Source organism: Pithys albifrons, chromosome 1 (genome assembly GCF_047495875.1).
Source record: "Pithys albifrons albifrons isolate INPA30051 chromosome 1, PitAlb_v1, whole genome shotgun sequence".
Classification (NCBI taxonomy): domain Eukaryota; kingdom Metazoa; phylum Chordata; class Aves; order Passeriformes; family Thamnophilidae; genus Pithys; species Pithys albifrons.
The window spans coordinates 80698728-80725828 of NC_092458.1; the positions used below are offsets into that span (position 1 = coordinate 80698728).

General features: G+C 38.1%; 1 protein-coding gene across 22 annotated transcripts in view; it reads right to left on the reverse strand.

Moving 5' to 3' along the window:
• The window catches only part of DLG2 (discs large MAGUK scaffold protein 2), a 1023852-nt gene that overhangs the window by 318535 nt on the left and 678216 nt on the right, over positions 1-27101 (reverse strand). For 21 of the 22 annotated variants that reach the window (XM_071556365.1, XM_071556356.1, XM_071556345.1 and 18 more), the window contains 2 exons: positions 22314-22438; positions 1437-1606 (listed from right to left, as the gene is read on the reverse strand). In XM_071556365.1, coding sequence (XP_071412466.1) covers positions 1437-1606; positions 22314-22438 — 295 coding nt within the window. Of the gene's footprint in view, positions 1-1436; positions 1607-12628; positions 13032-22313; positions 22439-27101 lie in introns of those variants that run through there. The other variant, XM_071556542.1, reaches the window with a different exon arrangement.

Below are 27101 nucleotides of genomic sequence, written 5' to 3' on the forward strand. Positions count from 1 at the left end.
CTGTTTCATCACAACCAGAAAGGATAGGTTAATTTTAGTTTCTTTAGCCTTAGGTTACTCAAAATGACTATCATATCACACACTGAGTTGAACTCCAAAGCTTTAAAAACTGCCTGCACTTCTGCTCTGAATTCATATACATACAAAGTACCATTAGACATGCTTTTCTATTAGAAAAACAATTTAGCTTGGTAATTGACCACAAGAATACAGACTTTTGGGGATTTACCCTCAGACCCATGTTTAAATATATCTTCCTGTTCTCCAAGAGTAGAGCATAATGAATACACTGCAGTGTCAGATAACTGTGGTGTACATAGAACGGGCATAGTGCAACACTGACAACAGTGTACTATTTTTTTCTGACTATGAGTGGTGAAACTCAACAATACATTTCAATAAACTCCATTACAGGTATTGAAAAAAAGCTGTGTAGAAGCATGCTGTAATATTCACATGAAATGACAGGTAAGGAAAAACACTAAAAAAGCTATGGATTATTCATTATAGATAGGGAGAATAATCTCATGTGTGTAGCATGTATTAAGAGACATGTAAATTTCTTAATTTCATATATAAACACTAAAGGTTTGCTTATGAAATAGTTATTAAGGATCTAAAAATCTACCACTGTATTTTATTCACATGTACTGTGAAAATATGCATTTTCTTTATTCAGAAATTAGCTATAAGAAAAATGCTTGAGGGAAATGACAGGGAGAAAAGGAGTAAATTTAAACTTGTTAAAAAAATAACACTTCTGCAAATACAAACTTTTTGCAAAAGGAAATGTGAAAACAGAATATTCAAAATTTTTAGTAATGCTTCTAGAAAGGAATTTGGCTTTTTTTCTGTAACCAGAAGGTTCTGTTGGGAGTGATAAAGCTGATTTAGATTAGTGAAGGTTTCATGTTAGATTTCAACATCACTTTTTTTGAAGGATAAAATAAAATTTTCCTATCTGTCTGGCTAAGTCAGTATTCTTGTCTTCACGTTGCAAACAAAACTCTAGAAGAAACCATCATGGAAGTAGAAAAGATAAGTTGGATAATCAAAAAGCCTTCTGAAAAAATGGAGAATTCAGAAACTCTGTATTCAACAGCACCTTAAATGAAAGTCGAAGGTCTCAGTAGTGCAACTTTAAAGAAAGTATATGTGCTGCCAGTGGTAAAGCACAGTATCTCTGCATTTCTTCAGGAGGTAACAAACCATCTCTGCAGTAAACATCAAATGAAGCAAATCACAAGTTCTTGAACTCCTTTACATTTCAGAGACACATGTAACCATGAATTCAAGTTCTACCAGCCTAAATTAACTGTATTTCAGTATTTGGCAGCTCAACCAGTTAACAAATCAACAAGTTCAGATGCCATTTAAGCTACACGAGAGGATAAGCATCACGTTTGAAATGGATGTCTTTCCATTTTCTTAACTACCTTTTGGTCCTTTGAACAACTTGATCTCTACCACGGTCTCCAGTATAGGTCTTCTTCGACGAACATACAACCGTACTATGGAGCCAGCCTCTTTCAGGGCCTCCACGGCTTTGCTGTGCGAGACTTCAGACACGTCGACCTCATTCACTCGCAAGATGCAATCGTTGACCCTACAAGAAAAACCAAGAACTGTAGGTACTGAATGCTTCAGGTGTCACTTTGGAACGAACAGAGTTTTGTCAGTAGTGCTGTAAAATGAAGAATACTTCATTGGGAAGTCTGCCAGACTTAATGCAATATGCTTCATAAGCAATGAGATAGAAATAGAACACTTAGTCCTTCCAAAAGACATCCCTGATTCAAACTGAAGTCTACCTAATCACTCACACCTACCATCCTCCTTCATAAATTGGGGTTAGATGCAGTACAGTGATAGAAATGAGTAATAAACAACTTGTCTTTACAGATTACATTAGAACAGGTTTTACTAAACAATATAATTGATTCAAAACACTCATGCTGCATGCTATTACTACTAGGGTTGCTCTTAAGGAAATCACATGGTTTAATACAAAGAATTCCAAGTTGTCAAAGCAAAAGTCCTGTCCTTTTACAAAAAGCAGACAATTTAAAAGAGAATGCTTCATGCTAAATGATTTAAGTAAATTTCATTCTTTATGTTTTCATCACTGACTGAAAGCTACAAGATTTGCTGTATGATAATAGAATTTCTTTTTCACAGAATACTAATAAAATGCCCTCATAGCCTTACTTTTGAGCATTTACTACACTGTCTGAGGATGAACACGTAACCACCCTCAAAATGTCTAGGCTAGATAGAGTTTCATTCTCCTTATCTGACAGATTTGTCCCAGTTGGAAAGGAAATCTACAACTTGAGAGCAGTAAAATCTATCACCAAAGCAGCAGGCTAATGACTTAACTACTGGGCCATCTTTTCTGTGCAAATGAGGGCAAGTAAGAAGAACAAATTGCAAAGAACTAGATGAATTAAGCCTCTATTGTACTTGCAGTACATTTATTGTGAGATGCCTCCAAGTATTTTGGGTACAGAAGAAAAAGGCATATGTAAATGAATGTGTTCTTCTGCATGCCTGAAAGGACAATCAGTGAAGCAAATATGAGTTGCTGAAAATATTCTTATTTCCGCTATGTTTCTATATATAAAAATCAACTATTGAATGTTACTCTTTACATCAAAAGAATATTTGTGCTGGGTTGATCAGGAGTCTTGGCACACAGATGGAGAATGAAGATTTACCAAAAGTTGACTAGAACTCTGAGCATTTAGGACGGCTTTTTGTCATGTTCTTGTGCTGCTGTTTAAAACAAAACCAAATCAAAACAACAAAAAGACCACTATTATTTGAAACTGGTCAGCCTTGGAAAGGACACAAAATTGATAATTTCCTTCTGAGAAAAAGTACTATATTGCTAAGTTTCCAGTTTTCATTCACTGGTCAAGTTTGTTGGTTTCCTCCAATACCAGAAGCATTAATTTTTCCAAATGTTTTAATTGTGGGCTTTGTTTTTCAAATTAATAAATCCTCTAATATAAATGAATACAACCATTGTGCAAGTGCTTAGACTCCCTTTAAAAAAATATATGTGAATAGCATAGCTATTATTATCTAAAGGCAGAAGTCTGCAACTGTGGCCTTGGTATACCTTTTCCTTTCATTTAAACTTTGACAGTACAGTTCCTACCCTGTCAGAACTCTGTTCTCTTAGTGAGCTATAAATGCTGCAGCAATATAAACCTGAAATAATAACAACAAAAAAAATCAGTCAATCTAGTTTAAGAAAATTATTTCAGATTATTAAGTGCATGGTCTTATCACTTAGTGGTAAAATTATTCTGACCCTGCAAACAGCTCTCCAATGTATTTTCCTGGTTTTATATTCATGTGACAAGTATATGGCAAAATCTTCTTTCAGTGTTTCCTTTTCCCATTTATCTCAAAATCTTCCTAAGGCCTCTAGGCAGATATACGCTATACATTGAAGTTTCAAGTGGTTACAGACCACCTCTGGGCCAAGGGGAAGATCTGCTTCATAACTCAAGATAGTACTATCTAAGTCCAACAAAAGAGATCCTTATAGTTTCACCAACACATAGTAATTGTATTGTCATATGATCACAGAAAGCTTTGGGCTGAAAGGGACCTCATGCATCTTTTTGGCCCTCCTATGGCCTCACTCTGACAGGTCTTTTGTTTGGGGCCCATGAGCTGGAAGCAGCACACCAGGTGGAGTCTCATAAGAACAGAGCAGAGGGGCAGAATCACCTCCCTCCATGCGCTGGTCACGCTTCTTTTGATGCAGCCCAGGACACAGTTGCCAATACGCATTATCAAGTCATGTTAAGCTTCTCATCTATCAATACCCCCAAGTCCTTCTTCTCACGGCTGCTCTCACATATATTTCTGCTCAGGGCTGCTGTCAAATATTACGCATACATTTAAATTTATTCAAGTCATAAAATCCCCTATGCAGGTAACAGCCAAATGAAAATAAGTTAGGCAGCTCTTCACATGGCTCACTGGCTCATCTAAGTTCTTTTACAAAATGGACGTACTCTACAAGACTTTTGTTGTATAAATTAAATATGAAGGACCATAAATCATAAAATATAGAACACATGCATTAATCATGCCAAAACAGTTACAACTGATAGAAGAAATATAAGAGAGATCTTGCAGTTAGGGAGAAAGGTCAGGAACTCAGAGGTTTACAGATAGTTGTTGCTGTCTTCCAAGGAAATATTGGCTTGGATTAAGGGAAAACCCCTATTTTTTAAGGGCTTAAATTTTGTTATCTTCGAGTTTCATTTTTACTGTTTTCAAGAAATGGTGCATTTTTGAGAAGCTGATAATTGCTGCAGTCAAGTTGCAAGTAAAGAAGACAAGTACAATCCTTAGGCACTCACTGGACATATAGTAGGTGACAACTGGTAACAATCATTCTGTTCACTTGTTCTGTGCAATATGGTGCCCTGAAGGAAAACACAAAGCAGCACAGTATGGCAGCTAAGAGCCCCAAATGACCAAATGGTTCTGCCAATACACATTAGCCCACTTGCAGCTCCATAGCAGAGCTAGCTAGAATCAGCTACAGACTCAAGAACAAGGGAATGATCTGTAGCCCGTGGATCAACATCACAACACTAAATCCTGCAGTAATCCACAGGTTTTAGAGGTCATCTAGTCACCTCCAGCTAGCTGGTATTAACATGACAATCTGCTTTTCAGAGAATGCCCAACATTAATAGATTCATTCTAATTAGAATTGGTTTTTCTAGTTGCCTTTTCAGAAAAGTTGAAATTGAGATGGACTTTATTTATTCTTTAGTCAAATCTTGGAAATCAAGGTATAAATAGTTATTATGGGAGAACAAGTGCAAAGCAATGGAATATATCAGGTTGATACATATGCCTCCATATATCAGTGTGGGGGTATCAGGTAGACTACGAAAGTAAGGCAAAGAAGCACTAAACTTTCACTTCAATCATTTGCTTCTTCTTTTTCTAACCTTTTTAGCCAAAGTTTCCCTATAAGCGTTGATGCTTTCTTTCTCCCAGAACTTCCAAGAACACAGCACTTTAAAGAGGAACACAAGATTCTAGGTGACAAGCTGAAAGGACTGGTTATTGTATTTTCTGCAAGAGATCATCAAATAATTACATAAACTGACCCTAACAGAATGTATCTAGTCCACTAGTTAGAGAAGGCTGACTGTCTCTCCCCTACTTTGATTTTGGCTTTTTTGTTTTGGTTTGGTTTTGTTTTTAACTCTATATGCACCCTTCCTATCCCATAGTAAGTAAAATAAACAGCACATGATAAAAAATGTAATTATTGATAGTGGCCCACATAACTTCTTTCTAAGAGGAGTAATACAGTTTTCTTTTTTTTTTTTTTAATTTCCACTAAGAATTCAGAATAAAGGTTCTTACATTTACTACATCAGTCTTCAGAACTGTCTTTATAATTACAGAATATACAGCTAAAACTAATTGCCAATGATATGAATGTAGCTTAGGGCATACTTTTTCCTTGCAGATAATGATTCTTACATATATGATTCGATTTCTGTAGCACATTCACATATACTTTCAGACCCCTTTCTGACATTGAAACTATATTGAAGTAGTATAAAACTATTGCTATGTCTATTTTAAAAATAAAGAGATAAAACTTATCAGTAGAAGAAAATTCCTGTCTATTTCTGAAAGCTAGAGAGGAACTAGTGAGATTATGAAAATTTTGGATGAAGATAACAGACAGTCCTATCTCTAAATTTGACACATATGTTGTTTATAATGAAATTCTATAGATCACACTGAATAGTTACTAACTGAAAAACTGAAAATAACTGAAATTTATGATTGGGAGGGGAGAGATATATAACTTATGATTGACACAGCAGAAATAGAGGTGAACTTCATAAAAATCCGAAATCCTAGAAGTGATTGTGATTTAAAAATATGTGCAAATATTGGTGCAGTAAAATGGCAACCCAACTGTATTAAACATGAAGGCACTGTTTGAAGTATTGAATCTAATCTATGCTTCTAGCAAGAGCAGAATTATCTTTAGTTCTCAGGAAAGTAAATAAGGAATAAAATCATGTTTCATTTTTGAGAGAAAAAAATAATTCTTCAAGCCTCTGAATCAAATGACACTCAACTACTGCAGAGAAATAAACTGAATAAAATATAACCTGTTCCTCAATAATGCTGGCCTGGTGCCACCCCAACTCTTTGTGTGCAACCTTCAGCAGATTCTTTCTTTCATCAGCTACAAATGGAGGATTAAAACCCCAACTGTGTCTCACTTCATTTTTATCCTGTTTACAGTCTAAATAAACTTTCCACAGGAGAGTCTACACCTTCTTGGCTCATTTCAAACAGGGACTAAGCCTCGTTGCAGCTCATAGGCATACTCAGCATAAATACTGAATAACCAACCAAAGCAGCACCCTGACTTTTCCTGGCTGCAATCACCCTTGCAACCAGTCTTCAGAAGTGAGATTTTAAAGGCAAACACCTCAACCATGCACAAAGGTTGCTCTGTGCCCATGCGTGTGAGTGTAGGTGTGTGGGTGTGGGTGTGGGTGTGTGTGCAAAGATGGGAAATACACTCTTGCACAACATTTCTGTAAGTAAATACACACAGGCAGATGCTTTCTCCTCTTGTACTGGCAAACCAGTTTCAGTGTGCTGGCCTTGGGAGCCTGAAGGTTGGCACATGGCTGAGCTAAGAAGTCTTGCTGAAGAGGAGGGTGTCCTCTCTTAAGCCTATTGCAGTGCTTCTGCAGCCTCACAACTCATACCACAACTGAAACGATTTTCAGCCCAGCGAATAAAATAAAAAAAACCTTATAAATATTTCTCATTTAAGTAGTGTGCAGATTTTACTATAACATAAGGGAAACCACCCAGTCTATCCTTTAGCATACCACCAGCCTTTAGCCCACAGCTGCCAGCAGGAGGTCTTGGAGGCCTTGAAATTGTGTTAGTTATCCCCACAATTCAGTCCTTTCAATTTTTTCAGCATTTTTGGCCTAGAGAATAGCCATTTATCATTCCAAGTGAAAGTTGATTTGTAGTGTACTCCTGCTTAAATGGCAGAATGAAAAAACAGCATCAGAAAACCCCTGCCTATGTGGATCAAGCTCACTCCCTCTAGATTGGTGCAGTCTTAGTCACTTTTCCGATTCCTGTATCCAGGGACACACTCCTGTCCTCCAAAAGGTTGCATAAGAAATCAAAAAGGGCAAATGAAAGTCCTCCTTTGTATACCAGGAGTCCAGTGATGGATTCGGACATAAAAATTCCTATTGTAATGCAGTTAAAACTTTCATATCACAACAAGGAGAGCTATAGGTAGCACCAGTGTGATTTGCAGGTGTGCCACCAGAGGACTTTGAGCTTCATTTCATTTCCAGAACAGGCATTGGAGCCCAAATTGTTAGAGAATAAATATTTCAGAAAATACTTCTGAATTTCAGAACACATTATTGCCTGAAATAACACTTCTTCCATATCCTGCTAAAGACATGACCTTGAAGACCTGAGACACAACCAGCACAGCTACTGAACTGTCATCAGACATTTACATTGGTTGTCCTTTGCTACTGCTTTAGTTACCCATGGATTATTTTCATTTTTTTTTCTTAACAGCCCTCTCAATGAAATGTCAATGTATTAAAGGGTCTGCATAACAGTCATTGAATTTAAAACACAAGTGACTGGCTACAACATCTGTAAAAATATGAACAGAGCAGCTCCTTATCATACATGGCATCTCTTTATCCCTCTCCTTGTGTTTCATTCATTTATGACTCTAAGTTCTATTTTTGAAGTTGTAAGTCAGAAACAGACAGCGTACTGCACTATATAATTAGGAATGGAAAAGTCCCTTCAGCCCTTAGACTCTTAGAAGAAAATATCTTTAGAAACTTGAATATGTTCCTATTCACACAGTTTCAATAGAGGATGCATCAGCATTTCCTTTTTTTTTTTTCCTTCCCTCTCTTTTTTCTTAAAGTTCTTAAACTCAGCTGTAAGACTACCCTCCAGACATACACTTGGCTAAAAAGCAGGTTATTTACTGTTTAAAATACCTTTGGATCCTTTCTGCATTCTACACTATTTCTGAGAACTTCCTGGGCAAAGCTGAGATTCTCCCTCAGTTAACCCTTTATGCCACACTGAACAGACCCTTTTATCCTTTTATGTAGTATGTCTTTAATACAGGCTTACTGCTTGTTTGGGAGTGTGCATACACACTTCTTGGCTGAAAATACCCACCAGGCTAATAACTAGAACCCAACAGAATCTGACCCCAAAGACAGCTCATATTACATCAAAACTGGTACAGTGAAATCCTGTGCAGAGACATCCACACCAGCTTAGACACTTGACAGAGCAGATCTAGAGAGGAAACCCACCCGGATCAATATCTTCCATATGTCTACAGCCAATTACCCACACATAAATGGCTATATTAATGCAGCTCAGCAATGCTGAGCTCATTTAGCACTACTTTGAGCTCCTGCACATCCTGCCATGCAGTGACTGATTTCAAGAGGGAATCATTAACAGCTACCAACAGGACTAGAATCAGAGAGCAGTCACCACCTTTTAGTACAACAACCTGTCCAACAGACTAACAGCTCAGCCCTGGCAGCAGGATTGCTGCAGGCACACACTGAGGCAGCCCAGGAAAGATGGACATGGCTTGCACTGAAGCAGCCCAGCTGAACCTACTGCCCACATCCCTACCCAGTGGCTCACCCAGGGATCCAACCCTTGGCCTAATGGAAAAACCGCTGCCCCTGTTGCCAGAAAGATCATGCTGTAGGGAAGCTCAGAACTAAGATATATGGAGTAAGGCATTTGCTCACCTAAAAGGAAAAAGCTTTATGAAGCGATAATCCATGCCAGAGTCCCAGCTATCCTTGTGGCTTCTTTCCAACAGTGGCTTTTACCAGATTGTAAAGGAAAACCATTAACATAATTTTTACCCAGAAGACTTTTTCAGCTGCTTGTCTTTCCTGACCCAGAAATACTTTTCCTTTTTTTTTTTTTCATTTAATATCCTTGGATAGATTCTTCTTACACAAATGTAACTGTTTTCAAAACTCATGTAAACTTTCACCATCCATAGTGTTCTCTGTCAGTGAATCTCATAGCTTTGCTACCAGTTAAGTAATTCTACTTATGATTAACTCTGCTGCTTATTAGTTTCATTTGATATCCTCAAATACTTTTGTTCAGAGAGCAAACACAGCTCTCTGCTCATTCTGTTTCTCTCATGTAGTCAGGAAACAGGACATAATCTCCCACCTCTCACAACTGATTTTTCATCCTAAATGGCCCTGCTAGATGAAATCTTCAAGCCAAAGGCATACGTCTGAACTACCGGTAGCACTAATTTAATTTCAGAGATGGAAACATCACCACCCATCTTTCTGTTTATCTTAATGCCTCTTGGCTGTAACACCTACAGATTTACAACTGAACTCTGAAATAAAATGCAGTTTAGGCCAACGTTTTTTTTATTATGCTTTTTTCTTGACAAAAGTGACATTGGTTTATGCTGACTAAATTTTCCAGTCAAGCCAAAAATAAATTTACTTCTAATAAGCTTTGAATTAAAACAAAATTGAATAAACTAAAAGATTAGACAGAGAAACAAAAACCAAAACAACAATCTTCTGTCTCCAATATCATCTCAGAAAAACATTTTCACTGCCTCTGCTTCCATCACTGAACCTGTTGCACTTTGTACAATGTAATGTTCTTTAATTGCAGTCAGAATATCCCATTATGACAGCATCCTCAATCACAAGACTAGACAGAATTCTGCCTGTTACTTTGACTTGATGAAATCTTTTACATATATTAGAGAAATTTAAAAGGGCACATTGTGACAGGCCAGGGGTAATGGCTTTAAACCAAAAGAGGGTATACTTAGATTAGATATTGGGAAGAAAATCTTTACTATGAGGATGATGAAACACCGGCAAAGGCTGTCTAGAGCGGTTGTGGATGCCCCAACCACATAAGTGTTCAAGGCCAGGTTAGATGAGGCCTCTGAGCAACCTGGGCTAGGAGAAGGTGTCCCTGCCCTTGTCAGGGAGCTGGAAATACATGATCTTTAAGCTTCCTTTCAACCCAAACCATTCAATGATTCTATGTGATAAATTCTAACAACAGTAACTTATGCAGGTACATGTAAGATTGCTGCTGAGCAGTTCTCAGGGCACCCATAAAGAAAAGACCCTGGACAACAGCCTCTACCTGACTTCAATAACTCCATGCTCTCTGCAAGGTTGCTCTGCCCCAAGCAACACTTGTCTTTGAGGAAGTGAAACAACATCTTTAAGAGGAAAGAGTAAAATACATTGAATTCATAGCCCCTTCAGTTTAGTGGTGTGGTAACTCCTCTGGAAGGTGAGGCCTCATGTTTCCCAGAGAGAGAAGGATGGTGAATGCAGGTTTCCCTTCAGAGATGAGCTGAAAGGTGATTTTGACACTACTTTTGGGAATGAAGGAACCTCTGATTTATTTTTTTCCCTTTGCCACTTAAAAGCAATTGGGACTTCATTTTGCATCAAAATATATTTGTTTGGCTTTAGTAAAATATTCAGAAGTCTTTTTAGACCTCAAATTTGTAGATAGCAAAATTTATGCAGTTATGCAGCTAGCACTTCATTGAGAAATGATCACAAGGGTAAGAAAGACTTAAAAACCAGGTTGTTTAAATTATTACAAGCCAAATAAAGAAATAGTATAATTTAAATATATTGACACACACACACTGAAAACTTTAAAAAATGCACTAATGCTAAATGCACTAAGTATTTGTATCTTCAGTTATTCATTTATTAAAAAAAATCCAAGAAACAACTACTTGGCCAGGCATTACTTCAAGACAACTTTTAGCCATAAGGATGAATTTTTTACCAAAATTTCAAAACTAATACCAGTGAACACTCATACTTCAGCTTCAAATAGGAATAATAACAAGTATTATTTTAACAATAATAATTAATAATAACAATAACAATAATAACAACAACAACAACAACAATAATAATAATAATAATAATAATAATAATGTCACAGTAATGATTTCTCATTAGTGTTAGTTTTGAAGTTTGGTAAGGCAGTGACTTGGTATTAGTTAAAATTTACTCATGAGGACAGCATGTGATATGGTCAATAATATTCAGAAGCTAAAAGTGGCAGTAAATTCCAAATCAGCTCCAAATATAATTCTCTATAACCCCACTTTTTAAAACAAAACCAAAACAAAGAACCCCCCCTTCCAAGCTTCACATAGATAAAATTTCTGACATATCTACTTGAAAGCTGAGCCAACAACAACACTACAAAGAAGTGCATTCTTTTTGTGCCTGATAAAATCAGAGGTTAAAGATGCTTCATAGACAAACCCAACGCAGAGTGAAGATAGAAGCAAAAGCCCTCTTGGTTTAATGCCTCCCAGAAAAGCCACATTTCCTTATGCACACTTGGAACATGGGAAGTAGCTATTAACTAATGGTAGCTCATCTCACAGGGTGTAGTGCTATGGGGTTGAGGTAGGAGCAGTTGACACCCATTCAATTTGCACACTGTCTCAAGCATAAACTTCTAGAATAAAAGTTAGTTTAAGTACATCCACAACAGGACAACTTCTTCTTTTATTATTTATTTTCCTTTATCACAAACAACCTGAATGCAGAATGATATGTCACTGTATAATGGTTTTGGAGGTACAGCTGTTCTCAATCATTTATAATGAAATGATTTTCTGTGCCATCAAGCTTTCAGTTATTGCTTGGCCAGAATAACTCAAGGCAAATTAAATCTTTTGCTAGGTAAGCCACACCTGTGGTAATTTAGTACAGAGTTTATGATCTTTCACATCACATATGACTGCTTCTAAAATATTCCCTGCATAACTCACATCTTCTTCAAACAAAATTAGGAACTGTGATACACAAATATATGTCAAAGTAAAGCTGCTGGGTTGGGAATGAACCAGACACACAAGTATAAGAGACAAATCAAAACAATTCTCCAAACACAGAAGACCATTTTGTACTTAGCAGACCCGATTCCCACCTTAGCTTACTGGAAATCAAGGATGACTTTACTAAAAGCAAAAGATTTGCAATAGTGCAGCACAGACACAGGTGCAATGTGACTCAGGCCAGCAGCTTCACAAGGTAACACCTGCAGCCACTGCCCAGCTGGCAGTCACTGCCTGAATTCTCAGTCAGACACTACCTAAACTCCCAGTCTGCCACTGCCCACTTGTCAGCTCTGGCCAGCCCACGTTTGTATTTAAATGGCTGTGTTCAGTGGCGAGCTCATGGCAGCAATGGAAGAGCTGAGGCAGCAGACAGGGAAGCGTGGGCAAGAGAGGGCAGGATAGGGAGGGGGAAAGTGGAGAGTGGCAGGATACTGGGGCTGGCAGGGTGTCCACAAGCCTTTCCTGAAACAGGCTCAAACTTGTGTCATATTTTCTTTATTAACATCTTGCAAGACCTATGGGAACTACTATTTCCTTTTCTATTCCCCTATCCCAAAATATTCTCCCACCCTGCATTCCTCATCCAGGTCAATCCTCAGCTTTGGTATCTTTTGCTCTTACCACATTTTTCCATTCCTCCGTCCGTTCTCTAACTCCCAAGTTATCCTCAGTCTCTCTGCGTCTCGTCTCCTGCCACTGCCACGAACGATGCTTTCCTTCAGAAACTACTCCCACTAGCAATTGAGTGCTGGAGCTCCCAGTGCACCCAGCCTCTGCTCGGCTTGATCCAGGTTGCTCTGGCAGCCTCTGATGGTGGCCAGAAGGAAAACTGCTGCTCACAGGACAAGGATTCACATCTGCCCTTCAACAACAAGCCCAAGTGGAACAGTGGAAAGGCAAAGGATGAGCAGAAGGAGGTGTAGGTAGCTGTGGGGTGTTGTGAGAGGAAGGTGTTGGGATAAAGGAAAGGGAAGGAAAACAAATATCTCCAAAGCCTGTGATGAATGAGGGCATCAGGAAGCAGCCAAGCTCCTCCCAGCTGCAGGGCTGCTTGGCAGGTACTGGAAAGTGCCCCAAGCCAGGCGCTGTAGGTGTGGTGGAGGGCAGGGACAGCTCTGGTTTCAGAGCCCCAACTTCCCTCGGAGCCCTCTGGTTTGGCTGGCCCAATGCCATGGGGGGCTTTGAGGTGCAGAGCCCAGAGGGATGGCAGCAGCCTGAGCCAGGCTCTGTGTGTCCAGCCTGAGGCTGGCTGAGGCATGGACTTACGGCCAAGGTGTGCTTTGCCCACTGAAGGCACTGAAGTGCTCAGCTGTTCGTCAAGCCCAGTTAAAATCCTCCCAGCTGACACCAGCACTGTCTGCAGCGCATTCAGGTTTGTGCAGGAAAACCAGTTACAACAGATAACCCAGGAGGCAATCCCAGGTTCAGAATTTTTACAAGTACTTTTCATCTGGGGCTCTCAAAGGGCTTTGCAAATATGAACTCGTTTCAGCTTCACAACAACCCCCGTGAGGCAAAGATAATGATCACTGTATCCATTTTACAAATGGAGAAACTTGAGCATAAAAGAAAAAAAGGGTTGCCAAAGATCAGGCCCAGCAAGTTGAGCACAAAGCAAAGCAGCACTGCCACCCTGGCACTTGCACAGACAAGCAGAAAACCCTCCTTCCTGCTGCAGTGTGATTGGAATTGCTACTCCCAACATAGGTGTAGCCTAAAAAAGAATGGAGGAGAACAAAACACGACATTCAAGTTCAGTAAGAAACTTCACCAGCTTCAGAACATCAATACCATGAAGCTCCATAAACATATCTGCAACTCCGAGTAGGGTGCAAAAAAACCCAAAGCTTGTTTTTGTTTGCTATGATTTCGAGTAACACAGGATGGCATGACATAAGCAGCACATTGAAACAAAGTATTCCTACATCTTGAAACCTTGATATTAACACTCACATGCTGTGGGGAAATAAATTTAGAATTGCTGCTCTAACAGCTGCTCTAGAATTGGAGTAAGGAATGTGACAACAATGATGACATACTGTCAGGAAATATGGTTTGGCTAAAGGCTGGAAGTCCAAAGTGTTTATACAAACCACAGCCAAGAGTTCTGACAGGATATGAACTGTCTCACCATGTACTAGTAGTTTTGGCTGTCAGAAGCAAAAAGTTGACTAAACTTTTTCTTTAAAATTTCAGAATCAGGTCTTTGCAGGTTATAAAGAAACTTTTTCTCCCCCCCCCCCCCCCCTCCTTTTTTAATGATAGTTTAAATGAGTTACGTTTTCACCTAAAATCTTATTTTCCAGTTTTGTGGAAACTTAAAGAAAAGACAAATTCAGTAACACCCCAGAGGGTTACACCTGTTGAGTATACGACCAGATGTGAAATATTTTTTCCTTGACTAACATTGACTCCATAGAGAGCTGATGATTTCTAACGTATGTAACTACAGAAGGCTTCTTACTTCAGATAAATTGTCACTGAGCTATTTAAACTGATAACTGCAGTATCAGAGCAAACATGTTGATGAAATAATCACTTGGATTTGGCTGCATGGTGCTGTTCTGCTGCTGCAGTGCTCTGGGGCGATTGTAACTTCAGGCAGGATGGGTAATAAAGCAACTCTTGGGAGAAAGACCTGTTAACCAGTTCAGTACTATTGCATGGAATCTCTAGTGCAATGGACATTACATAACCTAAAGTCTCAGTACCATCCTACTTTGCTTCAGTGTTATTCACAAGCAGTGGAATTCAATTAGCAGAGAACAGCTCAGAAACATATGGGGGATGAAACTGATCCTTTGTATTAGAAAAGAAACCTTCTATAAAAATGTCCATCACTGATGTCTATAAAGACACCCTGAAAATTCATCAATTTCAAAGCACAAGCCAGAGAGGTACCATTTTTTACTTGTTAAATTCTATTCTCTTTACCTGACAATTCAGCTGTTAAAACAAAATTCCCCTTCCCTTTTTTTTCATCACATAAAAGAATTGTTACAATCTACTGAATTATTTTCAAAATAGGAAAATCATAATATAAATAATGATCAAATAAGTATCAAGTTCAGAGACACACTGGGGATCTGCAATACTGAACAAGAAAAATCCAACTTCACGTAGAAAAAAAAAGAGAAAAGAAGGATTCGGCCAAAGAGAAGTGAAGTAGTGCAGGCAACAGAAAACAAAATTACATGGTCACATATTCCATTGATGAAAAAACATGTAGAGTTGTTAATTTAAAACATGACCCACAGTAAGACATGTTCAACTTTGAAAATAATATATGAAAATCAGATTTGATTTTATGACCTGTCTTTTTTCATGTAGATCCCCTGTGGTAATTCTTTTTTTATTTTTTTAATTCCATGACAGCTAAAAAAATGATACACACAGATACACTTATAAACAAAGTTAATAAGATCAAATTTCCTAACACAAACCAGGACAGAGTGAGCAGTCAATAATTCATGATTTAATTTACGACTGTCTGCAAAGCAAGCATGTTTTGCCTAATAGGGTGAATGCCTCTTTATTAACTTACTGCTAAATTATGTACTGAACTAATAGCATTGTCAGAGGCCTGTAAACAGGGCAGATATGAATCAGTGTTTTGTGGCAGCACTATAATTATAATAACATCCTGAACAAGCTGTATGCCGTTGCAACGCACACAGACCTGGTACCGATAGGCCTAAAACAAGATCAAAAGTTAACAAATAGAGACTTAGGCAGTGAATCACAAAGCAGACACACTTCTATTTTGATATATAACAATGGTGGAATAAAGCCAGCGTTCAAACTGGATCAGAGACACATGACACACTTGTAGGGAACACGGTCTGTCCTGAGAATACCTCTTTACAATAATCTGAAAAAGCCCCATAGCATCACTCTCAATTCACTTTCAAGTAAGCAATCTAGAGCTACAAATGGACACCAATGAGCAACAACTGTGTGCTGCTGGAGCGATCTGGGCTTCAGACTCTTCATCAGAGGTAAAGCACAACCCATGGGACAAAGACTAAAGGGAGCCCTTTGTCTAGCCAGTCCTCAGATGGGGACTCACTTTTGCTTCCTCTCCTCCATTTCTTCTTTCCTTTGAATTTCTCAGGTAAACTGCACAAAATACCAGTGTTTCTTAATTCCAGTTTCAAGCTTTGAATCAATGGCATGAAATTGTACTTTTCCCTTTCTTTCACTTAGTGAAACACAGACATATTTTTAAATTTTTGATTAGAATGCAATCTTTACCTTTAATTTTTTTTTTTATTCACAATATTAATGAGAAAGGGTCTTCAGAGTTCCTCTCCTATTACAGATGCCTAACTAAATTTATAATCCTTTGACACATCATAGCGGGTTAGTTGACAACTGAAGGGAACACTAATCTAATTTGTTTAAAGCCTTTGCTGGTAGGCATTTAACTGAAGCCTGTAAGGCACAGAAATGGGAGAGAAGGAATCACTATTCTATTCCAAGCTTTCTCCCTGATTTACTAGATGACTGAGGGCAAGTTATTTGGGTTCTTGTCTCCTGCCATTAGCATGTGTATAACATTCCTTTCTTCATACCAAATCACTTTGAGAGCTCAGCTGTGGGGAGGACTCCAGTGGGAGAAACTGATGCGGTGGTAGAACAACAGAGCATGCCTTAAAAATGCTGTAGTTTCATAATCCTAAACCTTCTGATAATCAGTAATTAAAATAATATCAGAAAAGATACATTAACTAAGGAAAGATGAACACTGCACAGCCTTAGTAATTTTTAACCAGTGGTATTCAGTTAGCTGGGGGTACCAGTGCTATTTCTGATTAGTCTCCCAAAAGTAACTCTGAATCAATCTATTTTGCTCAACCTGTTTAAATTCTCCTTAAAAATGTCCATAATGCTAAGGCAAAAAGTTGATAGGTTCACAAATGGAAAGAGTCTGGAAACCAGTTTCTATGAAGAAAGAATAAATGAAACAGCAATAGGTCTGGGCAGCTTACTAGTGCCAATATGCCTCTTCCAGGCACAACCACTTTCTTCTCTTTTGACTCACCCCTCACATCAACCCTCTTTCCTGTTCAGCAGACAGCTCAGGCTTAAATACCAAAATAACCTTTGGTACCAATATTAACCCTTGAAACTCAGGCTCAGGACTTTCCAAATCTATCTCACAGTCCTATGAATAAACTCATTCATACTCAGTCACATATCCAGGAACAGATTTTTGTATCACAGGTTCAGTAAGATTCCTGTGACCAAGAGATTGGTGTAAAACATAAGATGCTCTAACAAAGACTCTTTTATTTTCTTTACTCTCAAGACCTTTTAAAATTCACATTTTCAAATTTGTCTTCGCAAGAAGGAGAAGTGTGTTTTTGATAGCAATAGATAAGGAACTCATATGACCATCTCATTCCTGTAGACAGAGTTTTGAGGAAATATCTCTACCATAGGATCAGAATTTGACTGTGTGAAACCATGATCAACAGGAATGATTCTTGACTAAAACCAGATTTGGTTTATGATTGCTAAAAATGAATTCATATTTTAGGAGTCTGTGCTCTTCTAAACTTGATCATAATGAAAGCTTTGCATTATTATTTTAGGTTGTTTTTTTCCCCCAGTCACTGTGCTTCCAATTCCATAAGCTGATCACTCTTGTTTTCACAGAGTATGATGAATCGTTTAAGTGTGTGTTGCCTTTTAAAAAGCCACAGTTTCACTTATGATCCATAAGTGTCAACAGAGGTAACTACTGCATATTATATCAAAGTCCTTTGCTTTATGTAGGCAATTGAAACAACCACTGCACTTTTTTTGTCTGCCACAAACTCATATAAAACAGAAAAAATCACTGAGCCATTATTTCTGGAATCCTTTTTCTTCCAGAGATGAAAAGAAATCTAAATTCAGAGCTTCTTTATTAAAAAGTAGGTTTGCCCATGGACAACTGAAATTTATGAAATAGAAGCAGAAGGTTTTATGCATCAAAATTCTTAAAAGATCAGACTGTTGAGAGAAATTCTCCTTTATCTCAGTGGGACTGGTTGCAAATTTCAGAGGTTTTAAATTCTCTGTCTACCACCGACGTGAAACTCAAAGCTTCAGAGACACATGGTATGCAGGATTCAGAAAAGAAATCATTTAGATCCAAGGTTATTATATTCAAATTGGGCTAAATAATTGAATCTAAAAGATGTTTATATTCATGAAATTATTTGCTGTATATTATTTACTATATGTAAAATTATTTTCTATATATTACATGGACTTCATAAAAGACTCCACAGCTTGCTATATTTTGCAAGATAAGGAGTTAGTGTACTTACATAAAAGGCCTTCAAAAATCTTAGGTGTGCAGTGTGGTGGTTCTTGCACTAGTTCTAGAAGTCAGTGCATTTCAGGGAGAGCAGTATGTAAACATTCCAGTTATTACTTCCTTGAGGAGAGCTCTGGAGGCAGTGCTGATCTCTCTGATGACCAGCAGATCTCTCTGATGACCAGCAACAGGACACAAGGAAAATGAATGAAGCTGCTTTAGGGAAATTCAGATTGGACATGAGTGTGGAACAGTGCTCCTCAGCGAAGCAGTTATGGCACCACATCTGTCAGAGTTCAAGGAGCATCTGGATGATGCTTTTAGTCATATAGTTTAGCTTTAGCTAGTCCTGAGCGGAGCAGGGAGCTGGAGTCAATTAACCCTATGAGTCCCTTGAAACTTGAGAAATTCTGTGGTCCTGTGCTGCTGTTATTAGTATTTGAAAGTTCAGAAAGTCTTTAAAAAACAGGAATGCTTTATTCAAATGAATGTAGTCTTAAGTGGCTGATAACTATTGCTTTTTTTTAGTAGATATATGGACCATAAAGTAATACAAACCCATATTATGCATTGCCCCTGCTGTCTATAAAAGTACTGTTCTCCACTACAGGAAAAATGCCAGGGCACTGCTGACTCATATTCAACTTGCCATCAACCAGGACCCCCAGGTCCCTTTCTGTGGCACTTCTTCCCAGCATCTCATTCCACAGTCTGTACCTACCCCCCAAAGGCTGTCCCATCCCAGGTACAGAATCTGACACTTTCCCTTCCTATGGTTGGTGATTGTCCAGCCCCCTGATTTGTTCAGGTCTGTCTGCAGGGTCTCCCTGCCTTTGAGGGAGTCAACAGCTCCTCCCAGTTTTGTCTCATCTGCAAACTTGCTCAGTATCCCTTCCAGTCCTGCATCTGAAACATTTGTGAAGATACTGAAGAGCACTGGGCCGAGGATGAAGCCCTGTGGAACCCCACTACTGACAGGTCACCAGTCTGATGTCACCGCATTCACTTTTACTCTCTGTGCTAGACCTGTAAGCCAACTGCTCACCCACTCTACGATGTGTTCATCCAGCTGTGGGCTGGACATTTTGTCCAGAAGGACACTGTGAGAGACACTATTGAAAGTGTTCCTGATATCCAAAAAGATTACATCAACTGGCTTCCCTTGATCACCTAGGTAGGTTACCCTGTCATAGAAGGAAATCAGGTTTGATAAGCAGGACTTTCCTCTCATGAAGCCATTCAAAGGTGCAAACTCCACAACCTCTCTGGGCAACTTGTGTCCAGAGTCAGTGACCCTCACAGTAAAAAAATGGTTCCTCATGATAGGATGAAATATCATGTGTTTTGTATCCATTGCTTCTTGCCCTGTCACTGGGCACTACTGATAAAAGACTGGCTCCTTTGTCTTCATTCCTTCCCATCAGTTATTTATACCTGATATTTATGTACTTATAAATGTACATTTCCTACTGGACAGTCCTTCCCAGGTGCAGGAGGTTGCATTTGCTTTTGTTGGATTTACGTGAAACTTCCCTTGACCTACTCCTCCCTTGCAAACCCATGTATACGTGTAAAAGATTTGCAAGGGTCTGGAGCATTAAGTCAGTTTCTTGTAGGTCGCTTTCATAGACTGGCTGTTTGAAGAACTTCACTCAGTTAAGTTAGATCAAAGGGACTTCATGTAAAATGCAGAAGAAGTGATTTCATAGGCTTTTTTGATTTAAAAACAGAAGTAGATATAGAAGCCAGTTCAGACAGACCACACTGCTATATAAGGTAGACTGTCTGCCAGCAGAGTCGGAGGCAAAAATGGACACAAAAAAGTGTATGTTTTTCACTCCATAAACACCAATCTCTCATTGTAAGGTAATTAAAAGTGAGTCTTTTGCTAGTAATGGAGGTTATCACTATTCTTGGCAGATGCTACTAAATGTTGTTGAGCTTTTGTTCCTATAGAGTGTCCTGAGATGACAAACATTCTGTTATGAAAAATTAATTACCATGTAAGTTGGCAGAGACCACCTCAGGATATGCCCCTTCCGTGGCATATCAGTAATCATCATGGATATCTACATTTTAGGTGTTCCAAAAATGAGACAAGTTTGGGTCTTTGTAGCAAAGTGAAAGTCACCAGATAAAACAAAGAAAGGAGAATTTTTCCTAAAATTTATGGGAATGTAGAAAACGAACATGCCACATACATGCTTAGAATATTGTCTAAGTCTTAGTGATAAGGTAACTATACTTGTACTACTAAACTTTTATTACAAAACACAAAATTTGCCAGGTTTAATCTTAACATGGATTAATGAATTGCATTGGTATGCTATTTTTTGGTGCATTTAGAAGACATTAGAAATTTAAATTTACAATGGTTAATACAGAATTTAGTTATAAATTATTTGATTTCATAAAAAGATAGAAGATAAGAAGATAAGAAGACAGAAGCCCTTGCAGCATTTTAATAGCTTAAACTTAAAAAGCTTTCAAATTTAATTAAAAACCTCTTCTAAAAAGATACCATTGTTTTTTGGAAGGGATTCTTTCTTGTTTTCAGAAAAGCAGTTGGATGTTTAAGATCTCCCACTATGTTGTTCACTCTGTCAAATTTAATAGCATGATTTCCAAGTCCTGTGGTTTCTTCATTATCTGTTTTCCATGAAGCTCATCTGGCCCAATTCAGACATTTACAGTACAGATCACTACAGCTGGACTAGTTAAAAAACCTCCTTTTCATTTGAGTCATCAATGAAAATATAGGTTTTTTACTGTTCTGTTCTATTTTAGACATTGACTTTAGGATGAGATGAATCACAATCTAAATATGTTTAGGTTTTTCTACAGTGACCATTAGGGAGACACTAAGCTTAGGGGTAGATGGCTGCACTTTAGTCATAAAGTTACATGAGCTTAGTCCTACTCCTTTTGTCTGCAATCTTAGTTAAAATGTAAATTCTTCAGGTACTGCTAACCACCATGACTCCTCATCAATGTTACAGGAAAACCCCCCAAAAGAATAATTTCCAAAATCAAATTATTAATGTAGCATAAGAAATACCCAAAACTTGCCCTAAAATCTGGCCAACTCCACTTACTTCTAACTTTGAATTAAAGGAAAAGGCTTTGGGAAAAAATGTTGTTACTACCATCTGGTTACATTTCATGAATTTTAAATCATCTGTTTTTGGCAAAGGCTCCCAGAGCTGATTTTAGTGCTGAGATCATGAAAGCATCAGCGTTTTATTCCAAGTCCTTCCAGTTAAATTGCCTTTTTGAAGCATCAGCAGGCTTCATGACTGATAGATAAGCAGCAGCCTCTGTGACAGACAGTAGCCTTTCTACATTCAGCCCATATGGAAAGAGAAGCACAAGCACTTCTGAGGTTTCTCTTGTTTAAGAGGTATGCTACCATGTAGCTGAGAACCCCATCAAATGACCTGTGTGTCCCTTTCAGAAGCGACAGCAATAAACTACTCTGGAGATGACTCAGGACAGAGGGCTTAGCCACCACATCCTCATGGAGCAAAAAACATGCTTGAAAGCAGCAGTAAGCACACCACACTACTGCCATCAAATAACAGGAAACATCTACAAACAGCTATGGTTATTTAGCAGTGGCTTTGTACTTTGGGAAGTCTTAATAGCTTTAATGTATAACACCATGAATTGTAGCTCTTCAGCCATGAACCAAGCAGAGAAGACTTGCATGCTGATATGCTGGTTTCCTCCTTCTGTCCCATCTTGCCTTTTGCGTGAAAGGAAATAACTGGTGCAAAGATGGAGGTGGCACCATCAAAAGCCCCTTTATACAGGACTTTAACCTTATTCAGTTGCTTTAAGCTACTTAAATCAGCGGTCTCAGCAGAAAGGAGACTCTAGTTATGTCATTTACTTCCCCTGACCCCATTAAAAAACCCAGCTGGCATCTGACTCCTAGAGAATAATTATAATAATTATGCTTTTCATTTCCAAACATTATTATAAGTTTGTATTTACCTGAGTCTTCCATCCTCTGCTGCAGCTCCTCCTGGTATAATCTTAGTAATGAATATCCCGGGATCATCCCCAATGTGTGGGTTATCTGTTCCCCCGGCAATACTGAACCCCAGGCCGGAATTCCCCTGGAAAAATAATAAGGAGTAAATCCATCACCCAGAAGCTAGATTTCTACAGAATTCATTTTCAGTGCACAAGCAAACTATCCTTACTTCTTAAAGAAAGCACTTTATTTGGCAACTCCATACTTGAAGGCAAGTGACTCAGTCAGAAAAAATTAATTGTCAGTTAAAGAACAGAGGCTGTGAACACAAAGATTTCCCAGAGTTAATGACAGAGTTAATGGATACTCCTACAGAAACAGGATTTGACCTAAATTTGTTTTCAAAAGCAGTCACATAAATTAGCATCTGAACTCCAATATTAATTCATCCAAGTCAATGAGTGCTAAAGGCTAAAAACACTTCAGAGCTTTGAAAAAACACTTTCAAACCCACCATCATTTATAAACAGAAACAGTGAAAACCATTTAACTCTGAAGTATTTTACTGCACTAGTTTCTGTTGAAAAGGGATCATTGCCCAGACTCACATGCTTTAAAAACAAACAAAAAAATCCCCACAAATGCACAAAACAAGACTATTTCTTTCATCTTACTGATTTGCTAGAATGAAATGTTTGAAAGACATTGTGAGGCTACTCGATAATATGACTTACTGCTTCTACTATTTTTGAGATCATGAAAGATAAATAGACATGTACACGCACATATACACTTAGAAACCAAGTCACTGTTTTCCACATACAATTCAAACCCACAATTCTAATTCTTTTTAAGAAGTATTTATTGGTTATTATGCTTTTCTGTATAGGTCAACATTAAGTATATATTGTTTATTATTTTTTCGATGTAAATTAACTTCTTTTTCCAGAAGGAATAGCTTTTTTGTTTTTCTCATTTATAGAAAGGTAAGATGAGGTTTAAGAACCTTCTAGGCATAGGGGGTGTCATAAAATTCAATGCAATACTTAATTCTTTAAATGTCTCTCAGCCAAAAGTATTTTTATAGTTGAGTATTTAGATTTATCACAGTGACGTTAGTATATATATAAATTTCAGAATACGTAGACTACTGCAAAAAATACATTCAGGGCACTAAAATACTTTTATTTCAACAACTTCTCAGACTATTGGGAGTTGGGTTTTTTTTCCCACTGTTGCGTGTGGTCAGATATCTAGTTCTGTTCTAGTGAGAAAAGTTATTAATAAAGATGACACCTCCATACTTTTTTTTCTAAGTAATTTATTTCAAATCTCATATCTGCATTTTTGAACTGTACTTCATTTAGTAGACCAGATAGGCATTTTGTGTGTGAAAGCCTGTATGATGCTGGCCTGCAGCATGTCAAAGTCTCAGTTCTGTTATCAGTATTCTACACTCACAAGAGATGCAGTTCTTATTACTCAAGAGATGTACATGCAGTCTTCAACTCTGCAGACTATATGCTGTCAGCATGTAATTGTGAACTAATTTATAATCCATGGATTATAGTCCATGGATTTAGGACTACACATATCTTAATACTTCTCATCTAGCTACAACATGAAAAACATTATAGGACTGAAATGCTCTGTATATATTTTCTGTACAGGTATTAAACCCCTCCAGGACAGCATTATAAATCTGTAATTTAATCTCCCTTTCATCATTACAATTTGGATTATTCTCCCAATATTTTATCACATGCCTACTATACAGCACACTCTAAAGAAATATGCACATTATAAATACTTCAAAAATATTTTCCTGAAAACTTTTCTGTATGTCACATTATTAATTAAGCTTATTGTCCAACATATTGGAAGGGAAAAAAGACTACTTATACACATTTCAGGAAGCCTGGAACAAAAGACTTAAAACACTCATAAAAGCAAGAGCAAATTTCTAGAAATTTTAAGTAACACCATAACTTTTTCCATTACCATTCGAGAACTAAAAAATACAGCAATGCTGACTGTAAACAGTGATGTGGTAAAACTGCTACAGACTTCTCAGGAGAATCAGTGCTAGTCTTGACATTTATCCATAAATGTGCATCTGTTATTCTGCAATACTATTCTAATTCTGCCCCTTAGGAGTAACCTTTTAAAAGAACAGGGAAGTATTTCTCTCTGGCACTTCTGTACCCAGAAAATTTCAAGCAATTATTCTGGATGCAGTCCTTGACTTGATCAACAGGATCTACAAGCCGTCAGGTAGTAGCTGCCTCGGCAGCCAGGTATTTACCTTCAAGGCACCAAAAACTGTGCTGCAAAAGCTAAGAGCAATTACACTTTTTCCCTCTGTGGTTCTTGAAGGGTCTGCATTGCCTGCATGGAAAAATCTTCTGTCTTTATACCTCAGATCAAAGCCAACAAGGCTAAAAGTATAGGCTACAATCACTCATGGGTAAACTGGCCTTTTAAGAGCCTTGGGTTGAAAAATGATGCAATAGGAACACTGGTTAAAAGCTACTGTATTTAAGTTCTGAGTAGCATACTGGTGTGCTGATCTCTCCTCTTCCCTCATGCTTCCCTCCACGCTCTGCATCTAAGTGTGTAGGTTCACCAGCATATGGTTGCTGTATTAAAAACTCATTGTAGTTGTCAAGCTGTAATTCTAAGTTTCAAATAAGTGCTGTCTACTGCTACAATGCTTCCTGAACGTTTCCACAAGGGTTGGGTCCCCACCCTTTACTTTTTGCACCTGCTTTGTCCCCATCCCACAAAAAAAGAGTGTGGTAATTATCTTCACAGCTTTTCTTGGCACATCTCTCTCCCTCCCATGTCATGTTAACCAATGAAACTGCCATCCCTCAGCCCAAAACAATGACTGAACAATCACTTAGCCATGGCATTTTCCAAGGTGGAACATTCATGCTTTCCCTCATGCTGATTCATGTTTGGGAGTGGTTCCCCATAAATATCTGTCAAGTTAATTCACTGTCTTCTTTCCAGTCCAAGCCTTACATCTCTTGGATGCTTACAAAGCAAGTTAACAATAAGCTCAGAGGCCTCTTGAGAATGCAGACAAGTGCTTAACAAGAACTAGTAGCAGCTGATACAGAGGAGAAGAGATGCCAAGCAACAGAAGTCTTTCTCCTTTGAAATATTCCATTGATCCTTTTTAATTGAGATTCATATTTAGGCCTAAATATGCTTGCCTGTTTTGTTTCAGGATTCTTAAGGAGAAGCGACCTATGCAAAAATCCCAAAACACATGTACGGAACAAAAAAACCTGAACAAGTCTCAGAGCTGCAAACTTTAATGGCATTGCTCAAACATTATTATTTGCGTGTCCAGATATATAATATATACAATATTTATAATACTATGATTCTATATAAGGGTTCGTATCTAAATAATTCTGGTTCAATTCTTATTAGCTAAATTATCTCTTGACCTAAATCTGTGCATCTCTTTGTCCAAACTCTTAATTTCCACTACTATAAAAACCTCATGTAATTAGTTACTGACTATATAAGAAAGATTTGCATAAAATTGCACAGCAATAGACGGATGAATGTACTTTTTAATTGTTAGTTTAGTTTCTCACTAGCTTTCCCACCTTTTGTTGCAAGGCTCCAGTCATGCATACAACATGACAAAAGGCTTAGCATAGCACAACATGCCCAGTTTGACTTAAAAAATTGCTTCAGTTTCCTCCTATTCATGCTGGATATCTCATGCTTCTCAGAGATTTACCACCAATCTCAAATTTATGTCTTGGCTCAACTTTACTTTTCAAACATAGAAAATCAGGTCAAACTACCACATCAAAACAATTTCTCCCAGACCAGCCCTTGAGGCTGCCTTCCTGCTCTCCTCTGAAGGGAAGGTCAGCACTTCTTCTTGAGGTTTACTACACCAGCTTGCCTCCTTTATGAGTTTCTCAGGTGGGGGTTTGCACCTCCACAAGGACCAGCTGAGTTATTTACTGCTCAGCCTGAGCAGGGAAGAGGCCTGGCTGTAGTTCTTCTGGTCCTGGGGATCAGACGAACTCTGTCAGAGACCGGGTAAAATTTGCAGATGACTGGTGTTACACCTTCCCCCAACACTAAAACACAACACTTGGGGTCAGAATAAGATGATGGATGATTCACAAGCTAGGGAAAGAAAATAAAACTTGAAAGTTGTGGCCAGTTTGACTCTTTTCCTTCAACACTGTTGTACTTCAAATAAGAATCACAAAAATAAAGTAAGACTCCCCAGAAGGTAATGGTTTTGGGTAGCCAGAAGGCTGTGAGACCCATCCTTCTTCTTGCTTAGCCTTCCATCTTATGTCTTTCTGCTTTTACACACCTCTATGTGCAGCCACATATCAGGCTGCAACTTCATAAGGCTGCAGCATTTTTATTTTGTCAGAGAGTAATGCTCAGAAGTGCTCCATACTGACTTCTTTGGAAACAGAGTTTACACTGAGAGCTTCTGAATGTATTTTCCCATGACACCACAGCTTTCCATGGATGATAGCCTCCTGTACACTTCTACAAATAATTTCCTCCTTATTGTGTGTCATCTTTTTTTTTTTTTTTTTACACTCAAGGGCTGCATTTGCCTTAGAACATAGTTTAATTATGAATTATATAGTCATTCAGTCTTTAACAAAATCACGGAAGAACATAAGTCCAAGAAGCAGAAATGAGATCAGAAATGCACCTCAACAGCAGACTGATTACTTCCCCATACAAGGGCCAAGTGATTCGTATTTTATCACATTAAACAGGCTTACCATAATCACATGGAA